Source organism: Pteropus medius, unplaced genomic scaffold (genome assembly GCF_902729225.1).
Source record: "Pteropus medius unplaced genomic scaffold, Ma_sr-lr_union100, whole genome shotgun sequence".
Taxonomy (NCBI): domain Eukaryota; kingdom Metazoa; phylum Chordata; class Mammalia; order Chiroptera; family Pteropodidae; genus Pteropus; species Pteropus medius.
Genome location: NW_024351543.1, coordinates 10,909,786 through 10,927,185, shown reverse-complemented (window position 1 = coordinate 10,927,185; position 17,400 = coordinate 10,909,786). Strand labels below are relative to the sequence as shown.

Genomic DNA, 17,400 nt, shown 5'->3' with positions numbered 1-17,400 from the left:
CATTCAGGCACTGAGGGCGCTGGAAGTGCAGGCTGGTCACTGTCCCCATAACAGCTCCCAACCAAGGAGAAGCAGATATTGAAGGATAGATGCCCACTTTTCTCTCCAGATGCCCATACTCCCCCACAGAGGGCTTTGAGGTCACCTCCCAAACAAACCACTCGCACCCCAATCCTTGTCTCCGAGTCTGCCCAGATAAGGGTCATGTGAGTGGGCAGGTCTCCAGCTCCAGAAAAGTGTGTCTTCACACAGACACTAGCCCTCAAATAGCATCTGTAGCATACACGTTTTTCTGGAAGCGGAGAGCATGAGGGAGGCGGTCTCCGTGGGTTGACATCATGTTTCCTGTGTGGGTGGGCTCAGTGATGTAGAGCAGTGCTTCTCGATGGTCGTGCTCACAGAGGTCGCCTGGAAATCTTGTTAAAATACAGATTCTAATTCAGCAGGTCTGGGTGGGACCTGAGAACCTGCATTTCTGCAAGCTCCCCAAAGGGCCATGCTTTAAGTAACGAGGTCCTTAGCAGCAAGATTCTTCATAAGCGAGTTTTGAGTGGGCAGGAGTATAAGAGGGATGGGATGGAACTCTTCACTGAAGTGCATTTCTTATGCTAGGATTCCTAGCCAGGATTTTAATAAGCACCCCTCAAACACTTGACTCCTACAAAACCTTTCCATCCAAACACCACTCATAAATTGTTTTTATGCCATGATGTTAAATTCTTTCCTATCATTTCAGGAGAGGTCCCCGCCTTATTTTTTCAGTCAAGCCTACAGGGGAAAAAAAAGATTGATAGAAAACCAAAATAATTGGATTCACGAGATGGAATTCAACTTCGAATTCTTAGTTTGTTGATCAAGAATTTGCAGGCTCCGGGAAAAAAAAAATTAAATCTAAGAATAGAGCCTTTTTTTAAAAAAAAAAAAATCTAAGAATAAGTTAGTTGCTTCTACTTAACAAGAGGAAAAACTTCCTGGATGAAAATCACATACTTAATCCTTAGAAGGCATGGCTGCTGGTCTTCACTTTGGGCTCTTCAATTAGGGCTGGTTGATTTATTTTTATTACTTTGTTTAAATTCTCAAGTTCATATCCCTGTGGTCCCAAAGCGGGCAATCACCAGCATTTTGGAAAGTGTTTGTGTCTTCACTTTGGGAAAACCTAAAGATTAGCTTTAAACAGGATGGATGAAATGTACCAAGGAGGGGCATGGTACAGGAATAAGACAGTTTTCTTCAAGTCATTTCTAATTTGTATTGGTTTTACAAATGTAGGATATTATTTTTTATTTATTTTAGAGCTTTCAAAGCACTTTTTTTCCCCCTAAGGGTCACGAGGGCTGTTCGGGAGGACATCACTTTGTCGCCACTTTGATCAGATCATTGTTCCCCACTGCCTGTGATCGGTTCTGTATTGTTTAAAGTGCTGTCTCCCAATTCTGATACTTAGCTTTGGGAGGGAATTTTGCTTTAACATCTCTATGGCTTCTCTCGCCCCAACATCTCTTCTCACTATACCTCCTGCTTGCTTCACTTTTTCAGTCTAGGAGAGAACAAACTGGGAATAGTCTAGGCCTTTGCTTCCAAATGGGGGTTTTGATGAAAATTAAGAAGGGAACCTGCTTTGTAACACTTTCTTTGACCCTCTCTTCCAAATCCCCCATGTATTTGAATAATCACCTCTGGTGCCACTGGCTATTCAGTTGCCAGCTCCTAACTGGCAGAAGGTCTGTCACTGCTGCCCCAACTTTGCCAGGCCATCAGCCATGCTTGGCATCGGTACCAGAGTCACCATACGCTCCAGGCTCCTCAGAGGCTACTTTTGGTTCATTGGTTCTCTGCTCCCCACCCGTTCAATCTTAGTTTCCGCAGATTCTTTGGAGGACAGGGGAAAGTAAGGGGCCCTTGTCGTTCCTTGTTTGGTGTTCTCCACCCTGAGCCCCCTCTGATCTATTCTTATATTTCCAGCTAGGAAACCCTGGGCAAGTGATAAAACTTTTGTGTTCCAATTTCCTCCTCTCAAAATGGGCATGAGAAGAGAAGCAACCACAGAGGAGCTGCCTGGCACGTAGTCAGCTTTTACTGAATCGGGCCATCTATGTTCTTTGTGTTTGTAACCATCGGCACTTGCAGGCCAGCAACGGTCCCCTAAGGCAGATGTTATGATTTCATTTTACAGGTGAGAAAATGGAGGCTTGTAGAAAGGATAGTTAATTTGCCTGATGACACATAGCTGTTACATATCTGAGCCAGTAATGAAAAGTTGGGATACTTATGCCAAAACTTGTGCACTTTCTATGCTGCAAGCTCATGGGCTTTTCTTTATGGTTTGGGATTTCATGAGCCCTGTCCCAAAGGATTCCTCTCTGGGAACAGACTGTTATTTTTTGGTGAGGCTCAGGCTGACGACTCATTGAGTGGGGACAATAAAGTATTTCCTGGGAATAAACTCTCATTCTGTTAACTCATTGGACCAGGTTATTGGGAACCCCTGCACTTCCAACTCCCCAGTTGATAAGGGAATTTGGGATAAAATGCTTCCAAAATTCACCAGAATTCTAGATTAGCTACCTTAACATGAAGGCCTCTCTTACCAGCTCACAGGGGTCACCTGGCATGCCTAGAGAGGGAAAAGGGTCTTAGACAAACCCCAGACTGCCAGACGGGCCGCCAGACATGGAGACATCAGGGTCATCTCCAGTTTGACAAACGTGTGGAGAATGGGAAGTCAGGTTTCAAACTTACCCTAGCACTGAGCATAAGCCCATTACCAGACTTCGCTGTTCCCCAAAGAGCACTGTATCGGTGATCAAATAAAGCCCCACTTCAAGATGAAATCAAATGCTGTGTGATTGGGAGGAAGGAGCCCGAAAGCCACAGAGGCTCACTAACCTCATTATCTGATTCTTCCTGCCAACCACCGCACGTTACAAACAGGGCTGGAGCTTGGCTCCAATGGCCAAGCTCCCGGGGCCGAAACAGCCGAGGTATGTCTGGAAAAGAGAGGGACTCTGCCAAGGCAAGCATCTCCCATGCCAGACAGACCAGCAAATGAGCTGCTTCTTACAGACCCTTCATCCGAATCTCTGATGAGCCAAGGCCCGTTCACGTAACAAGTGCAAACTCAGGAGCTACTAAGTGCCAGGCTCAGTGCCAGGCACTGAGAATACAGGGGTGAATGCACACGAGCCAAGCTTTTCAGTATTATGTTCTAAAGAGTATTAATTGTTTTCCTGAGCCCGAGAGTAATGTGTGTTGGTAAAAACTGAGAAAATTTTAATTGAATCACTCATAATCTCCAGGGAGAAACACCGATAGCATTTTATGGTATTATAGGATGTCCTTGCTAGCCGAGGAAAAGTGACATTACAAAAAGAGGCATTACAAAAATTCTGGACCCTATTCTTCAAATAGTAAAAAAAAAAAATTTTAAGCTTTGATTGGGACTTTACTTGAAAAATGAAACTAAAAATTCTGAAGACAAGTTTATATTATCCTCCATTTAACAGCTTTTGTACTGTGATTATAATTGTTGAGGAAATCTTAGACCGAAGGCAAGAACTTATATGCTTTATGAGCATCTTTAAAACAACAATGCGTTACTTTCTGGGACAAAAGGAATTAAGTACCAAATAGGCAGCTTTGGAGGTGAATATTTTTTCTGTATCTTAACATTCTTTTTGCTTCATGTTTTGCTTTCATTCCTTTTAAGTATAATCACAAAAAGATCGTCTTTAACTGGCATATTCTTCCCAAGGGCTCTCTTGATTTTTTTTTTTTTTTAATTTAAATCCTTGTCTTCTGAAGCAGCTAAAAGTGTTATCAACCAAGGAAATTTTTGATTCCTTCAACAGTTAGCGGATCCAGCACTGCCAGGTCCAGAGTTATCAGTGGTTTTCAGTGGTGTGAACAGTTTTCCATCATTTTCATTGATTTCATGAAAGCCTACATCTTTCACAGCAAGATTTTAGTTTTATTCTGTAGTAAATCTGCACGGTATATGAATTAGATGATCAGAGGCCTATACTGTCTGGCACCAGGTGCAAAGATAGACAGTTTGTTCACCACAATTCAGAGGGCTGAGAGCTGATGATCCTAATTTTTGCAACAATGCTAAAAGTCAAGTTCTCCAAGCTGAATTCTGTGTGAACAATGCCTGGGACACGGAAGGAACCAGAGCCAAGGAGAAGCCTGGTCCCTGGGATGGCCCCCATCCACCTCCTGGTGTTTTGAGGTGAATAAGCAGTCCCCAAAAGAACCCTGTCCACTGATGTTACCTGAAGCAGGAAGAGAGCTGAGGCTAGCCACATCTCCACAGAATTCACTCTCTGAGTCTTTTCGTGCATATCAGTTCCCTACCTGACTACCAGGGAAGGGCGTGGTTCCATCCTGACTCTGGTGTTTAAGGTCATGCCCTGGGCACGATCCGAAACCAGAACAAAGTGGGTACAGGCTCTGCTTTGTGGGGAAGCTATGCAGATTTCGTAAACTGCAGTTAGAAAAGTTTTCTCTTGGACTTAAACAAGATTTATTGCATGTGAGTGTCCCCTTCCGTTGCCTCTCCCCGCTCAGGAGTAAATGCCCATCACTTTCCAGTGGCTGTCAGTGCCCAGAGTATTGTAAAGAGTATTGTCTGCGGTCAGGTTCACCAGAAGCAGAACCTGAGATGGGGATTCCTGTGTAAGTGGTTTTGGGGGGAAATGCTCTTGGGAGGAGTGAAGGGAGCAGGATGGGGCAGAGGAAGAAGCCACACAAGGTTGCGCGCTCAGCTGGCGTGTGCTGGCCACGTCCTGTAGGGGCTCTGGAGCAGGATGCAACCAAGCTGTTCTCGCCTTAAGGCAAAGGGGCACCCTTTGCCTGTCAGTCCTAGACTACAGAACGCTCGTGGGGAAGGCGTTATAACCTCCTGGACTTTTAAGCACTTCCCGTTCAGCTAGGGCTGGTGAACCCATCTAGTAAAGAGGTCTTGGGGGGAGCACCCACCCGGCCCACACAGGGAGTCTCCGTGTTTGCCGAAGCCCACGCTCCGAGAGGCCTCTTCACCTCACAGCTGTAGTAGGAGAACAGGGCATAGAATTTAAAAATCTTTTGGTCGAAGTGGTGTAAATAGCCACAGGAGGGCTATATTGGTGCCCACAGGTGGCAGGAGGGTGACCTATGACATCCCTTCTCGGAGCTCCATCCAGGAGCACGTGAGTCAGGAACCAGACGCTGATCGCTCTCATTCCTAGCCATGTCTTCACTTTTCACTCTTTTTGCTTCTCCCCCACAAGATCCAACCAGAATTTTGTAATTTCTATTAAACTGAGTGGGGCGGAAGAGAGACTTGGAATAAGGCAGTAAATGCTGGTGTAAATGTTATTTTCTCGCATTTGGGAATTAACAAAAATAAGGCCATTCAGCAGCTCTTGAATAATCAAAAGTGTTCTTAGCCAACGCTAAGTAAACTGAGGTCCCGTCAAGTTCCAGAGTAAATTTTTGAAGCCACAGTCATTCCTTCATACACACGTAAAACCGAAGGAGTCTTCGGGGCAGTAAATCTTTACCTCAAGAACAGTTAAGCCTTTGACTTAAATTGAAGACCTCTCTCCTGGCTCGAAAGGGATTTCTAGTGAGTTATCGAGCTTTACAAAAGGGGTTCAGAACTGGGTTGAGTAATCATTGTCATTTATATATATGCCAGGATGCTCCTGAGAGTAATTACATTTGGATGACAGACATGAACCAGGACTGTCCCAGAGAAACTAAGAGCTAAAGTCACCCTAGGCTTGGGTGCTCTGCCTCTGAGGCCTCAGGCTGATTAGCTAGGATTCAGAGTAGCTTCTACTTGAGCCAGTTGTGGACTTGCTTCTGGAGTAAGGAATGTGAGGAAGAGGACAATGACAAGAGGCCACCCACAGTGAATCATTAGGACCAGTCTTTGCACATTGCAGGTCTTAAGACAGCATTCGAGAAATTATTCTCTGGTTTTCCTTATTGAAATTGCCTGTGCATGTCCTCTAGGCTCCAAGAGCAGCCCTGTCCCATTGCTGTGTAAGTGTCTGTTTCTCTGCCGGGAGGTCACCCCCATCTAAGCCCTGAGCTCTTCATGTTTTAGGGACTAACATCTCTCAGACCTACGTCCTCAGCGCTGATTGTGGCAGGTGCTGGGATGGCTCAGCCCCCTAGGGGATGCTCAGAGTCCATTCTGAATCCTGCGCCATGTCCACATTCACGTGAACTTTCTACCCATGAGTGTCTGCGGGCCAAGATGGATGAAGAAAACCTAGGAGAGAGGACTGGGGAAAGGTGTTCCTGACAGTGGCAACACCTTACACAGAGGAGAGAGGCATATTTTAAGAACATTGGTCAAGCAGCCTGTGGAACGGACCAAAGAAAGGGAAGCTCATAGCAGTGGCTCCCAGACATCATTGCACAGCAGAGTTACTTACTTTGTCACTTACCATTTATTGAAGAATGCTCATCCCAGACCCCACAAACTCCGAGACTACTCAGTTATCTACTCAGAGAATACTGGGGTGTAGCTCAGGAATCTGTATTTTTGAAGATGCTCCCAAATGGATTCTAATGCAGGTGGTCCCCAGTCCCTATGAGAAATGCTGGCTAAGGACATGTCAAGCCATTAGAAACCAATGTCACCCCCAATAAAATTTAATTTTAAAAAATATAAGGGAAGAAAAAGAAAACGTAATCACTGAGATGCTGAAAGATAAACTAGTTTCCTTTTATCTTTCTGTATTTTATTTCATTGTATTTTGGAGGGATTTTTGTTGCTATTTTCTAAGTCAAGTTTCATTGACTTAGAAACCAAAGTACACAAATCATTAAGTGCTTAGCTCTTTGAATTTTCTCAGTGATCACACCCAAGAATATTCCCAGCACCTGAGGAAGGAACCCCTTCCACTTACTGCCTCCCCAGTTACTATCTTGACTTCTAACCCCATGGGTTATTTATCTTTTGTCTACTTTTTGAGTGTTTGACAATGTTCATAATACATTAATATAGCAGTGTATGTATATAATTGATAACTAGGTATATTGTGGTAAGTTTCCACATTTTTTTCCTGATTGGATACACAATAAAAATTTTTTTTTTTTATTCTACCCACCTACAGGATTGGGACTATAGGTCTGAGATGAGGTGTAGGTCTTGGAAATTGGAGGTGAGAGCGCGGGTAGCATTTCAGAGCCAGAATCCATACCAGTTGGTTTATTTTGGTTGCCATTGTGTTGTTGGCTGTGCTCATTCCCTCTGGAAATTTAGGGCCGTGGAAGGGGAAAGGAGACATGTTTTAGAGTCAGCCAGGAATGACCTTGGGGAAGTCATGTGGTCTCACCAAACTTAAGTGTCCCAGCTTCCAGTCACTCAGCAAATGCTTATTCTGTTCTGTGTTCTCTCCTTCTCCAAAATCTGCAAGCATACTGTCCTCCCTTGAACATCTTGATTTGCTTCAGTGACTTGGAGAGGCCCTGTGGGTTTTGAAGAGCCTTCCGGCTTTCCTTTGACCTTGGTTATAAGCCATGTATCTAGGTGGAAAGATGGCAGCTCCCAGTTCTTGCATGCTGCTGAGTGTGCAGTCCATCCCAGGCCAGCCACACAGGGAAACCTCTCCTTGCATGCACTTGCACACACCCTGGGAGGGGGCTCGCAGGGGAGCAGCTCAGCCCTCATCGCGTCTGGCTGTAGGAAGAATCCCTGCATTTTCCTTGGTGTGATTTTCTTTGAGTTTGACTTTACTAAACTAGCAAGATTTTGAAAGACAGGATTAGGGTATGGGTTTAGGAGAAAGAGGCCAGAAAGACCCTTTGATTGCTTTTAATTTAAACCTCAGGAGGCGTCCAGCTCACATGTGACCTGGCCCAGCTCACCAGGAGAGCTCCGGGGTTTCAGAGCCAACGTATTAGTTAAGAATGAAGAGTGGGTTTGTCTTCTGCTCTTGTCTTCCCAGAGGAACCCACAGGAAGGGTGGGTGACCAGGAGGACTGGGACTCGCCGTGGTCAGAAGCTCCTCATCCCACCGCAGCCAACAGGGGCTGTCATCTGAGAACTGCCCCCAAAAAGGATCGTGTCTGCTGAAATCTCAGTTTGTCTGCCTGAGGTCACTTCTATACGTCTGTCTTGATGCAGCCAGCCTATCTGTTGGTGTTTTTTCTCTTTCAGGAGGAAATGGGCATTTCCTGTGAACTGCTGGAATCGGACTTCCTCAAATGCAGTGTGGGATTTCCTTTCATGAGGTCAAAGTCAAAGGTAAGGGGCAGAGTGGGAGACTTCCCTGGCAGCAGCCCCCCAGCCCTTCCCACCAGCCTCTGACTCCGACAGCTGCCTCACCCTGAGGTTTCCTCATGCTCCAACGGGCCATGGTCACGTGGTCTTTCTCTTTCATCCGAACGACATGCCCCAAGTGTGAGAGACGCACCGTGGCCTTATCGCTTTGGCGAGCAGGTAATATGCACAGCACAGTGAGGCGTTCATGGAGCATTCTGTATGCGCAAAGATAAATAGAAAATGTGATTGTTGGAGGCAAAACTAGAATCTAAAAGACCAGGTCTGTCTTTGGAAATAGAAGCTATTTCTCCTGCTATAATTTAAAGGAAAGTTCATAATTTTTAGTCTACCTTTTTTTCCCCTAAAATGAATGAAAGCTTCATCCTTCTCTCCTGCCTATGTCGTAGGATCAGATGATTTTAATCTCTAAGACTTTTTTGGTTCTAGTACATAGGAGCTGTTTTGTGAACCAACTGTGATGATGTTCTGGTGAGAAAGAAGCTTTGCTCAAATATTTCTTAGCAAATCACTTGAACCCGTCACCTCGTTGAAATGTACCTGCTCCAAACTACTGTGGCTCTGACCTCCATGATTCCTGAGCCTTTTTCTGGCTCTGTTTCTCATCTGCCCACATTCATCCCAGAAGGGAAACCCATAGAGGTGGCCGCCTTTAGAAAAGGGATTACAAGTAGCTGGCAGAATACAGGGCGAATCCTATTAGACTCCGGGTGGGGTGAGAGAGGAGGGGGAAGACCTTGAACCTGGGACATCACTGCCTGTGGAAACGTACGTGTCTCCTCCACGTGCAAATTTAAGTGAAATCTATTGAGCAACAGAAAGTAGATGTAACTGAAAAATTTTAACAATTCTCATTTCATTGTAAAATTCAGCCTACATCCCAAATCAAACCTAAGGTCCGTCTTGCTAGTTTTAATCTAAAGATTATTTTAAAAGGAAAATCGACTGCACTGTCACGAATGGATCCAGAATCCCTAGCCATAACGAGGAGGTAGTCATAACAATGGGTACGATGAAAACAAAGCAATGGCGAAATCTGGGGCATTACATTTTGTCAAAATTTCATTTAACTCTCAAAGCAGCCATAGCACCAATATAAGTGTGAATGTTAGAATGTTGAATTTTTTGCCTCTACCTTCTGCTAATGCCACTGCCTTCCTTCCACATGCAGAGGTTAAGACCTGCAGCAAGACTAAACCTGGAGGCAGAGGCGCTGGGGGCCACTATCTCTGTCTGCAGCCCCACTTGCCCTCCCCTGGCCCTCAGACCCTGTGGGTCATCAGGCTACAGAGCACCTGCTGAGCCCGGTGACTATACTGTGGGCTTCCTCTTGGTGGCCATGTGTTTCTCTCTCATGACCAGCCCGCCTCGTTCCTGACCTTCTGTTCTCCCAGGCCTCCATTGCTGATTTTGTCTTCTCACCCAAATCTTTTGTTTTTCACCTCACCTTGATCTTTAGTGTGTTTAATTCAGATCTTCTGCCAGTTCTGAGTCTCCGCTGGGACAAGTCGCTTGACTTTCCCTTTCTTTGCATCTTCCAGCTCTGCTTCCTGTCCTGTCTCCATACCCCACCCCCACTTGTCACTTGCTGACAAGTCCCACTGCAACAGAAATCTTTGTCTGGAAAGGGATGTCCAGTGGCCACGATAGATGATGGTCCAATGCAATGGCCCAGTTTTCATTACTATCAGGCAGCATTCAGTTCAGTAGAATCCACTGTTGCAAAGTTAGTCCGTGGGCTAGAATATGTCATAAAAGAACCCAAGTATCTAGATATTAAGTAAGTTATAGACTCTCGGAGCTTGATGGAGTTTAAGAATCATTTTGTCCACCCTCTTTTTATTGAAATGAGAAGAGATGAAGTGTCTTTGCAAAGATCACATGGTCAGTTGGTGGTAGGACCTGGTTCTGTAACTCCCCACCCCAGGGTTTCACCCACATTTCCACACATGCCTGATATGGTTAAAACCATTTGCTCAGGGCAATGTCCCCAGATCGCAGGACGTCCATCACTTGGGTACCTGAAACAGTTCTAGGTGGTGTGTGGACACAGCACTAGACGGCATTGCCTCTGACAGTGGACAAATTATGACCTTTTCAGCACTCTTCCCATCGTCACCACGTGCAGGAGAAGGTCTCCCATCGGGCTCGCGTAGCTTTAACGCTGCCCTGTCACTTATCGATCTCCCTTTTACCAAAATAGAGTAGACCTCAGGCTCGGAGCCTGCAGCAAGCAACACAGTTCAACGTGGCTTTGTTTTCATTGTACTTCTTTCTGTGACTACCTTCTCTTTATGGCAAGTGATCCTGCAGTCCCACCTGAGATAGGAATGTAAATTTTCCTTTTAAAATAGTCTTTAAACAAAGAGAGGCAATAAAAACATGAAGTAAATATCACAGGTGATATGTTATGCAGATGTGGCAAAAAATCGAGCATGGCGTGTGAGTGAAATGTAGAAAGTCCCAGTTTAAGAGACAAACATATCGCTCCCTGAAGAGGCCCTCAGTTGCTGAAAAGGTTAGTGGTGCCTCTCGCCAGCGTGTGGTCCCAGCCTGGTTTTATCTTAAAGTTGAGTCTCTGGCCTGACAAACAGAAGGATATACATAAAAAATAAAGCTTGTCATGCAAATGAGTTTCCAGAAGTCATGAACTGCAGAAGATTGTAGCTAACAGGGTTTAATTTGGCATGCCTGCTGATGACACATGGCCTTTTCTTTTTCTAGTATGAATTCAGCGTCATCTTTGATACAAGCCACCTGTCAGGGGAAGAGGAAGTTCTTAGCTTCATCGTTACTGCTCAGAGGTAAAGGAGATTTAAACATTTTTTTTTTTTCAAAGATCAAATACTGATGGGACCAGAAAGGACATGCCCTGGTCAGGCTTTGATGCTGCTCAGGATGCTGAGGAGGAGGAGATGGTTATTCAGTGATAAATCACTGGGTAAAATCAGATCTCCTAGGGATGGTGCTTGTCCAGGTCAGCTTGCACAGCCACCCAGTCTCTCCCTGTCCTTGGAGGACAGCTAGGACAGTCCTGTGCATTCTCGGGTCACTCTTGGGCAATGCAAAGTCTTACAGTCACTGCAAGTGTCAAAGCAAGTTCACAAATCCGTAAAGTGTCCTGTCCCATGAAATCATCAAAACTTGATTTAAAGTTAAGGCTTCCACACTTGGCCGGGGCAAGGCTGCGGCGGGGAAAAGCCTGCCTCCGTCTGGAATGATCTTGCTTTCTTCCCACTGTGCTTCCACGGTCCCCGCCTTTTCCTGAGAGCAGTTTCTGAGCCCTTCATTCTCTGGCAGGGCTTGGGAAACAGAAAAGGTCTGACTTAGCAGGTACTGTTGAGCACTCACTGGGCCGTGGAGGTATTCAAAGCTGACTCTTTTTGGAAAAGGAAAAACCTTTTCCAACCTCAGCCTCTAGGCAGTCAGAGGTGACCTTCAGATTCTGCTGCTGAGACTGTGCCCTCCGGGACAAGGTCAAAAGTGACCCCACCCTGGATCTCCCATGTAGATCCCACTCAATATAGATCTTTGCCCAGACAGTCACTGGAAGTGCAGGTGACTTTCGTGCAGTCACCCCTCTTTCCTCTGCCATCAGAGGGGAAGCCGAGCAGCCCCTTGCTGTTAATCTCCTGGGCAGTAATCAGACTGTTCAATCGAGGTTCCCTGAAGCGTGATTTAAAATGCAGACACCTTCTCCCTTCCACAAACAGCTTTCCACAAAAACTGTCTTCAGAAATCCTCCTTTCTCAACTCTGTTATATCCTTGACATTGTACCTTGGATGTTTGCCATCAGACGCAGTAAATCCTGGCGTAGTGCTTTCTTCTGAATCTTGGCATTGATTATGCTTCAACCGAAGTTTGTTTCTTAGCATCCTGTAATCCTCAGCCCCTGAGTGATTCTTGAATTTTCACAAAAATACAAATTACTCAGAGTTTAGACTAAGATTCTTCACAAGTCCTGAATCTTTCAATGCCTCCACAGTCCAGCCTCTCACTAACGGCTTTGTCCCGGGGGCCCCAGTTCCCATCTGTAGTTGCTGGGTGTTTGGGAACCCCAGGTCAGGCCACAGCAAGCATAACACAGCAGTAGACAGCAGCAGCGCTCACGGACGCAGACGTAGGGAAGCTTTATTTTCATCCCCCACTACTCTTTTCTTGTGTTTTTATTCGAGGCCTTCCTCAGCCCCAACATTATTTTAAACTCACCGTATTGAGATTCATTTTCCCTTAGGAGTGACTTTGAAGGTGGAGGCATACATTTTCAGAGCCCCTGGATCCACAACCACCATAGCAAGTTTTTGCTTTTAATGCTGACGTCTATTATCTCTACTATTTTGGAGAATGTCCTCTGTCCTAAAAATAAGACACAGAAGTTGTTTGACCTTCTTTACCACGCGTTATCAGATCCAACTTCCACTCCAAAACTGATGACGTGCTGGCCTTTCGTTCAGCACTAGTCAGAGTTAATGGACATGAGCAGTAAGTGTATTCTATACATCGCCGCGGGATGCACAAAGGAGATGTAACTCATGATGACAGTGAATGTTAACACAGAGCCCAGTAATCCCCAGATTCCCACAGAACCTTTGAGTGCACGATTCCCACTGTCACAGGGGGATAGCACTCAACACAGGTTACGACCGCCTGGGCTTGCAATCATGCAAGACTTGGTTTTGAAATCATTCAAGATTTGGTTCTCTTTAATTCACACTGTTTACAAGATCGCATAATTCACATTCATGTATAAGGTGGCTGCGATATAATAGAGACACACGCAAAGCATAGAGAGGGTCGACTCGGTTTCCATTGCTACAATCCAGAAGGGCTTCGCTGGGGAGGTGGCATTTAAACAGAGGAGTCTGTTTTCAGGCCAAAGAAACATAGGCACAGCAGTAAGAACGTGCATGGGATGACCTGCTCTGTTAGTTACACCCGTGCGGGTGGTGGGCATTGGAGCAAATCAGGGCTTCGTGAGCCAGCCGTCTCTGAGGAAGGGTGGGGAACGTCAAAGGCAGTGAGAGGTAGAGCTAAAAGAGGAGACGGGGCTGGGCGCTGGAGGGCCCGTGCAGCCTCAGGAAGTCCAAGCTCCTTTCCGAAGGCAATGGAGAGCCACTGAAAGTTTCCGAAGAGGGAAGTAACACATTGCAGCAGCTTGCCCACAGAGAATGAGATTGTCAGATTTAATCAAGGGAGGCAGAGGCCCACTAAAACCTGGAAATTCTCATTCTCCTGCTGTTTCTTGGATCCGCAGAAAACTCACCAATATTGGGCAGATCCATCAATGCACCCTCTTGGTCCCTCAACACCTGGGGTACCCAATATTCCTAGGAAGGAATATTTGAGCAGGAAACATGTATGGAAGAGATTTCCCTTGTCCAAAGTACCTGCCTCCCAACCCTAGTCAGAAGTGTAAAAGGAGGGCTGGCCCACACACGGAGGGGAAAACCTCATCTGTTAACATCACATGCCCACAGACCAGTGGTGCTCTGGCCACTGGAATCACCTCGGGAGCATCTTCCGATGCCTGGTTCAGCCCATGGCAGAGATTCTGATCTAACTGGTCTGGGGCGAGATCTGGGCTTTGGGGTTTTAAAAGTTTCATCAAGTGACTCCAATGAGCAGCCAAGGCTGAGAACTACCTAGTCCTTTACTCTATACTGGGCACATTTTTCACTCAGCAAACGTATTAAGCTCCTACTATTTACCAGATGCCGTGCTGGGCACATAAGAAAATGTTGATAACTTACTAAATTCAGGAACATCCCCTTCTATACGCTGCTATCGCCACATGGCATCACGGGACGCCTAGTACCGGTAGCTCGACTGGTTAAATATCAGATCTAGTTCTTCGAATTTAGATGTTAAGGAAGCCGTGCTCTCTGTTAAATACACAGCAGAATATTTCAGGCACTCGTTTCTTTCCAGGCTTTGGTGGAAATCTGGTCTTACTCTGGGCACCCACAGCACTTGACTCCCTGCTGTGACGGAAAGACCCTAAGAGCTCCTTATCTTGACAGCAAAGTTAGACTATCAATCCCGCCTTTCTTCCCATCACCACCCTTTGAAGATCTCTTGCCCACTTGTGGACCTAGGAGGACATAAAACTGAGACTAAACAGTTTCTCAAGAGCCCCCCTCTCAGCAGCCCCGCTCTGCTGACCTCGGGAAGGCGTCCCAAGTCACACGCTCGCAGGACGACTGGAAGCCTTTTGATGTTTGGCCTCTTTATCTCAACTTTTCAACTTGGCTCAGTCTGGAACCGTCACCCGATGACAGATGAGACTGTCAGGCCTGAGCTGCCAGTGGCCACAGGTGGCTGGACAAATGGCAGGGCCAGAGGGTGGCGCTTCCATCAGGAACCGATAATGCAGACCTGGCAGGATGCTGAGTAGGGGGCGGGAGCGGGCCCAGGCGTTGCCGTCCCATTTCTGATTTCTGCCGTTCTCTGATTTCTGTTGCCCCCTAGGAAAGGAAGGGCAAGGAAGTTAGGCCGGGCGGGCACCTGATTCTGCTGCTTCTGCAACTGTGGTTGTCCTTTGAGTGATGGATGTCGCCCCACCCCGTATGCGGAAGACAGATGAGGAGTCAGGGGGTCAGAGGCGCAGAGCACCATTGTTTCAGAACAATAGGAGAGAGAAGAAGAGGGGATGTGAGCTGAGCGCTATTTAAGTATTGTTGTGTTCAGCACTCTCAGGGTGGGAGAGGAAGGCGGTGGGGGCAGGGCAGGCAGGGAGCCGGTAGGAACCCCGCGCAGTTCAGGGAACAACGTGTGGTGGGGAGTGGCCCGGAAGAGCTGTGCCCACACCTCAGCGGGTCTGGGGGTCTTCTGTTTCACCCAGATCCCACATTCACGCCATGTGGTAGAACCACCTGGAAATGGTGGGTTCAGCAGCCCACACCCAACGGCCATGCCTTTTCCCCAGGCAGTTCTTTCCCTGGAATAATAATCACAGTTCACATTTGAAGTTTAATTAATAGTAAAGGGAAGCTAGGTCTTTGCATTCCTCCCCTTCCTTCTTCTCTCTCTTCTCCTTTTCTTTCCCATCCCTCCCCAAGCCTCTCAAACCCGGTATCAGAAGGAATCACAGTGGAAAAGCCCTGCTTTGGGAGGCAGACTGACCTGGCTTGCCATTGGTCCTTGGGCCAGGTTACCTAATCTACCTGAGCTGTTCCTTACCCGTCAGAGGCGGGCAATCCATCCTTTATGAGGTCACTCTGAGAACCCAGGGAGGTCATGCTGTGAAATGTGCCTGGCACATAGCAGCCACTCAAGAGCTTCAGCTCCCCTGCATTTGCCTTTCCAGAGTGACCTCACAAGAATCGCCACCCTGTGCTTTCTCAACCCATGGGGGAAGTCTGCATGGGGACATACTGCAGCCAGACATCCTTAGGAGGAGCTCCCATGACATTTATAGTGGCAGGGTTGGCCAGGGCCTCTGTCCTGGGCTTGGCCGTCCATGGAAGATGGGTGATGCCTCTAGGTGGGAAATAGCACGAAAGTTCAGCAGCCCCCTTCCTGGCTGTAGTGTCCTAACCTTCTTTGTTCATTATTCATGAAACAAGCACTTACAGAAGCAACACACACTGCGGATGCCCATCCACACCCCTCAGCATTCACCTTTCCCACTCACCACTGCACAGCTCCCAGCACCTGCCACTCTGCCTGAGGCTTTGTCTGGCCAGAGACCAAGGCAGATGCCAGGGACTTAATGCCTCCCACTTGGCCTCCCCCAGCAGCAGCAGCAGGTCTCAGGAGTCAGTGAATAAGGGCCCAGCTCCCATGCCCTCAGCCGGGAGGACTGAAGTGTGTGTTCTTCACAGCCTCCCATAGTTCCCCAGCCAGACGGAGGCCAGTCGCCTACAGCACTCACCTCCTGGATCCCGTGACGTTCTTGTCTTCCTCCCCTTCCGTCTCCCTTCTCCGCTCCCGACTGGTGTGTCCTGCGATCAGCTCCCCAGGACACTATTTGCACCACTCACATCTTTGTAAGGGAAACACAGCTGAGGCAGTAGAGTGTCCACTGCGACTCCGCACAGGGCGCAGAGTCAGCCCTCGGAGGAGGCAGTGCTCTAATACGGAACACAGACAGAGGTCTGCCGGGTCTGCCGCCGCAGAGCTAGCGCTCACCAGCCTTCCCTTACTCTTCCCCGCAGCGGCAACGTGGAGCGCTCAGAATCTCTGCATGACAACACCCTCACGCTGACGGTGCCGCTCATGCATGAAGTGGACACGTCCGTCACTGGGTGAGTAGCCCAGTCCCGGGCTGCGGGAACACAAGGGTGGCCTGCAGTGGAACGCCGTGCCTTTCCTGTGTTCGCAAGCAAGCGTAGCCAGGAGTCAGCGGCCCTGCCACTTCCATTTCTTCCCAGCTCCGAAAGGCTGGAGGACGCTTTGAGTGCAGTGACTCATGCCCTCCTCCCTCCTCCCTCCTCATTTTTTCTTCTTTCCCCACCACCCACCCACCTGCTGGGTAACACAAGAAGTTTGACGACAAGTTTAAGCCCCATAATTTCTTTGAACCTTCTGTACATCTTTATATGCGTATATTTATTCTCAGGGCCTGCTCTTCCAGAGTGCCATATGGTAACAGGCAGTATGATTCCTGGGATTAAAATCTCAGCCACAGGCTGCTGGGCCAGAGGTTACAGCCAGATATGTCCCAGTGTCCTGGCTGGAAGGGAGGTGTGCCTTTCGAATTTGCTTCGGAGGCAGCACTGGTTTTGTGTGTCTCCGTTAACCTCTTCTGCGGCAGCTCTGCCTGATGCCCGTGGTAGTCTGGAAAGGGCACAGGACGGTTGGGATGGGCATACCATCTGCTCGGGTGAAGTCCAGGCCACCCAGAGCTACTGGCATTGTTGGAAAGCAGAGCTGTGAGTCCCAAAACAACCTGGGTCAGTTTTCAGCCAAAGCCCAGGCCTGGAAAAATGAGAACTCGGTTCCTGCTTCCGGCTTCAGAAAACAGAGCGCATACCTCTTTGATAGTAGGAAAAAAAGACTTGTACAGTTAGTTCAGATCAAATGACAACCCAGTGAACCCTTGCCCTATATGCAAGCTCAACTTTCTGGAGGTTCAAAGTTTCTCATTTTTCAATTTTCAAGTGCTCTTGGTCCCAGC

General features: G+C 47.4%; 1 protein-coding gene and 1 long non-coding RNA gene across 2 annotated transcripts in view; one reads left to right on the top strand and one right to left on the bottom strand.

Moving 5' to 3' along the window:
• Positions 1-17,400, top strand: part of ITGA9 (integrin subunit alpha 9) — a 295,468-nt gene that overhangs the window by 225,190 nt on the left and 52,878 nt on the right. The window contains exons 19-21 of the mRNA XM_039843320.1: positions 8,159-8,245; positions 11,006-11,085; positions 16,439-16,528. Of these exons, the coding sequence (XP_039699254.1) occupies positions 8,159-8,245; positions 11,006-11,085; positions 16,439-16,528 (257 nt within the window). The remainder of the gene's footprint in view (positions 1-8,158; positions 8,246-11,005; positions 11,086-16,438; positions 16,529-17,400) is intronic.
• LOC120586759 (uncharacterized) lies at positions 13,269-16,443 on the bottom strand. Its single transcript, XR_005648792.1, has 3 exons — positions 16,156-16,443; positions 15,090-15,219; positions 13,269-14,746 (listed from the first exon to the last, which is right to left on the bottom strand). It is a non-coding gene; the product is annotated as an uncharacterized LOC120586759 (long non-coding RNA).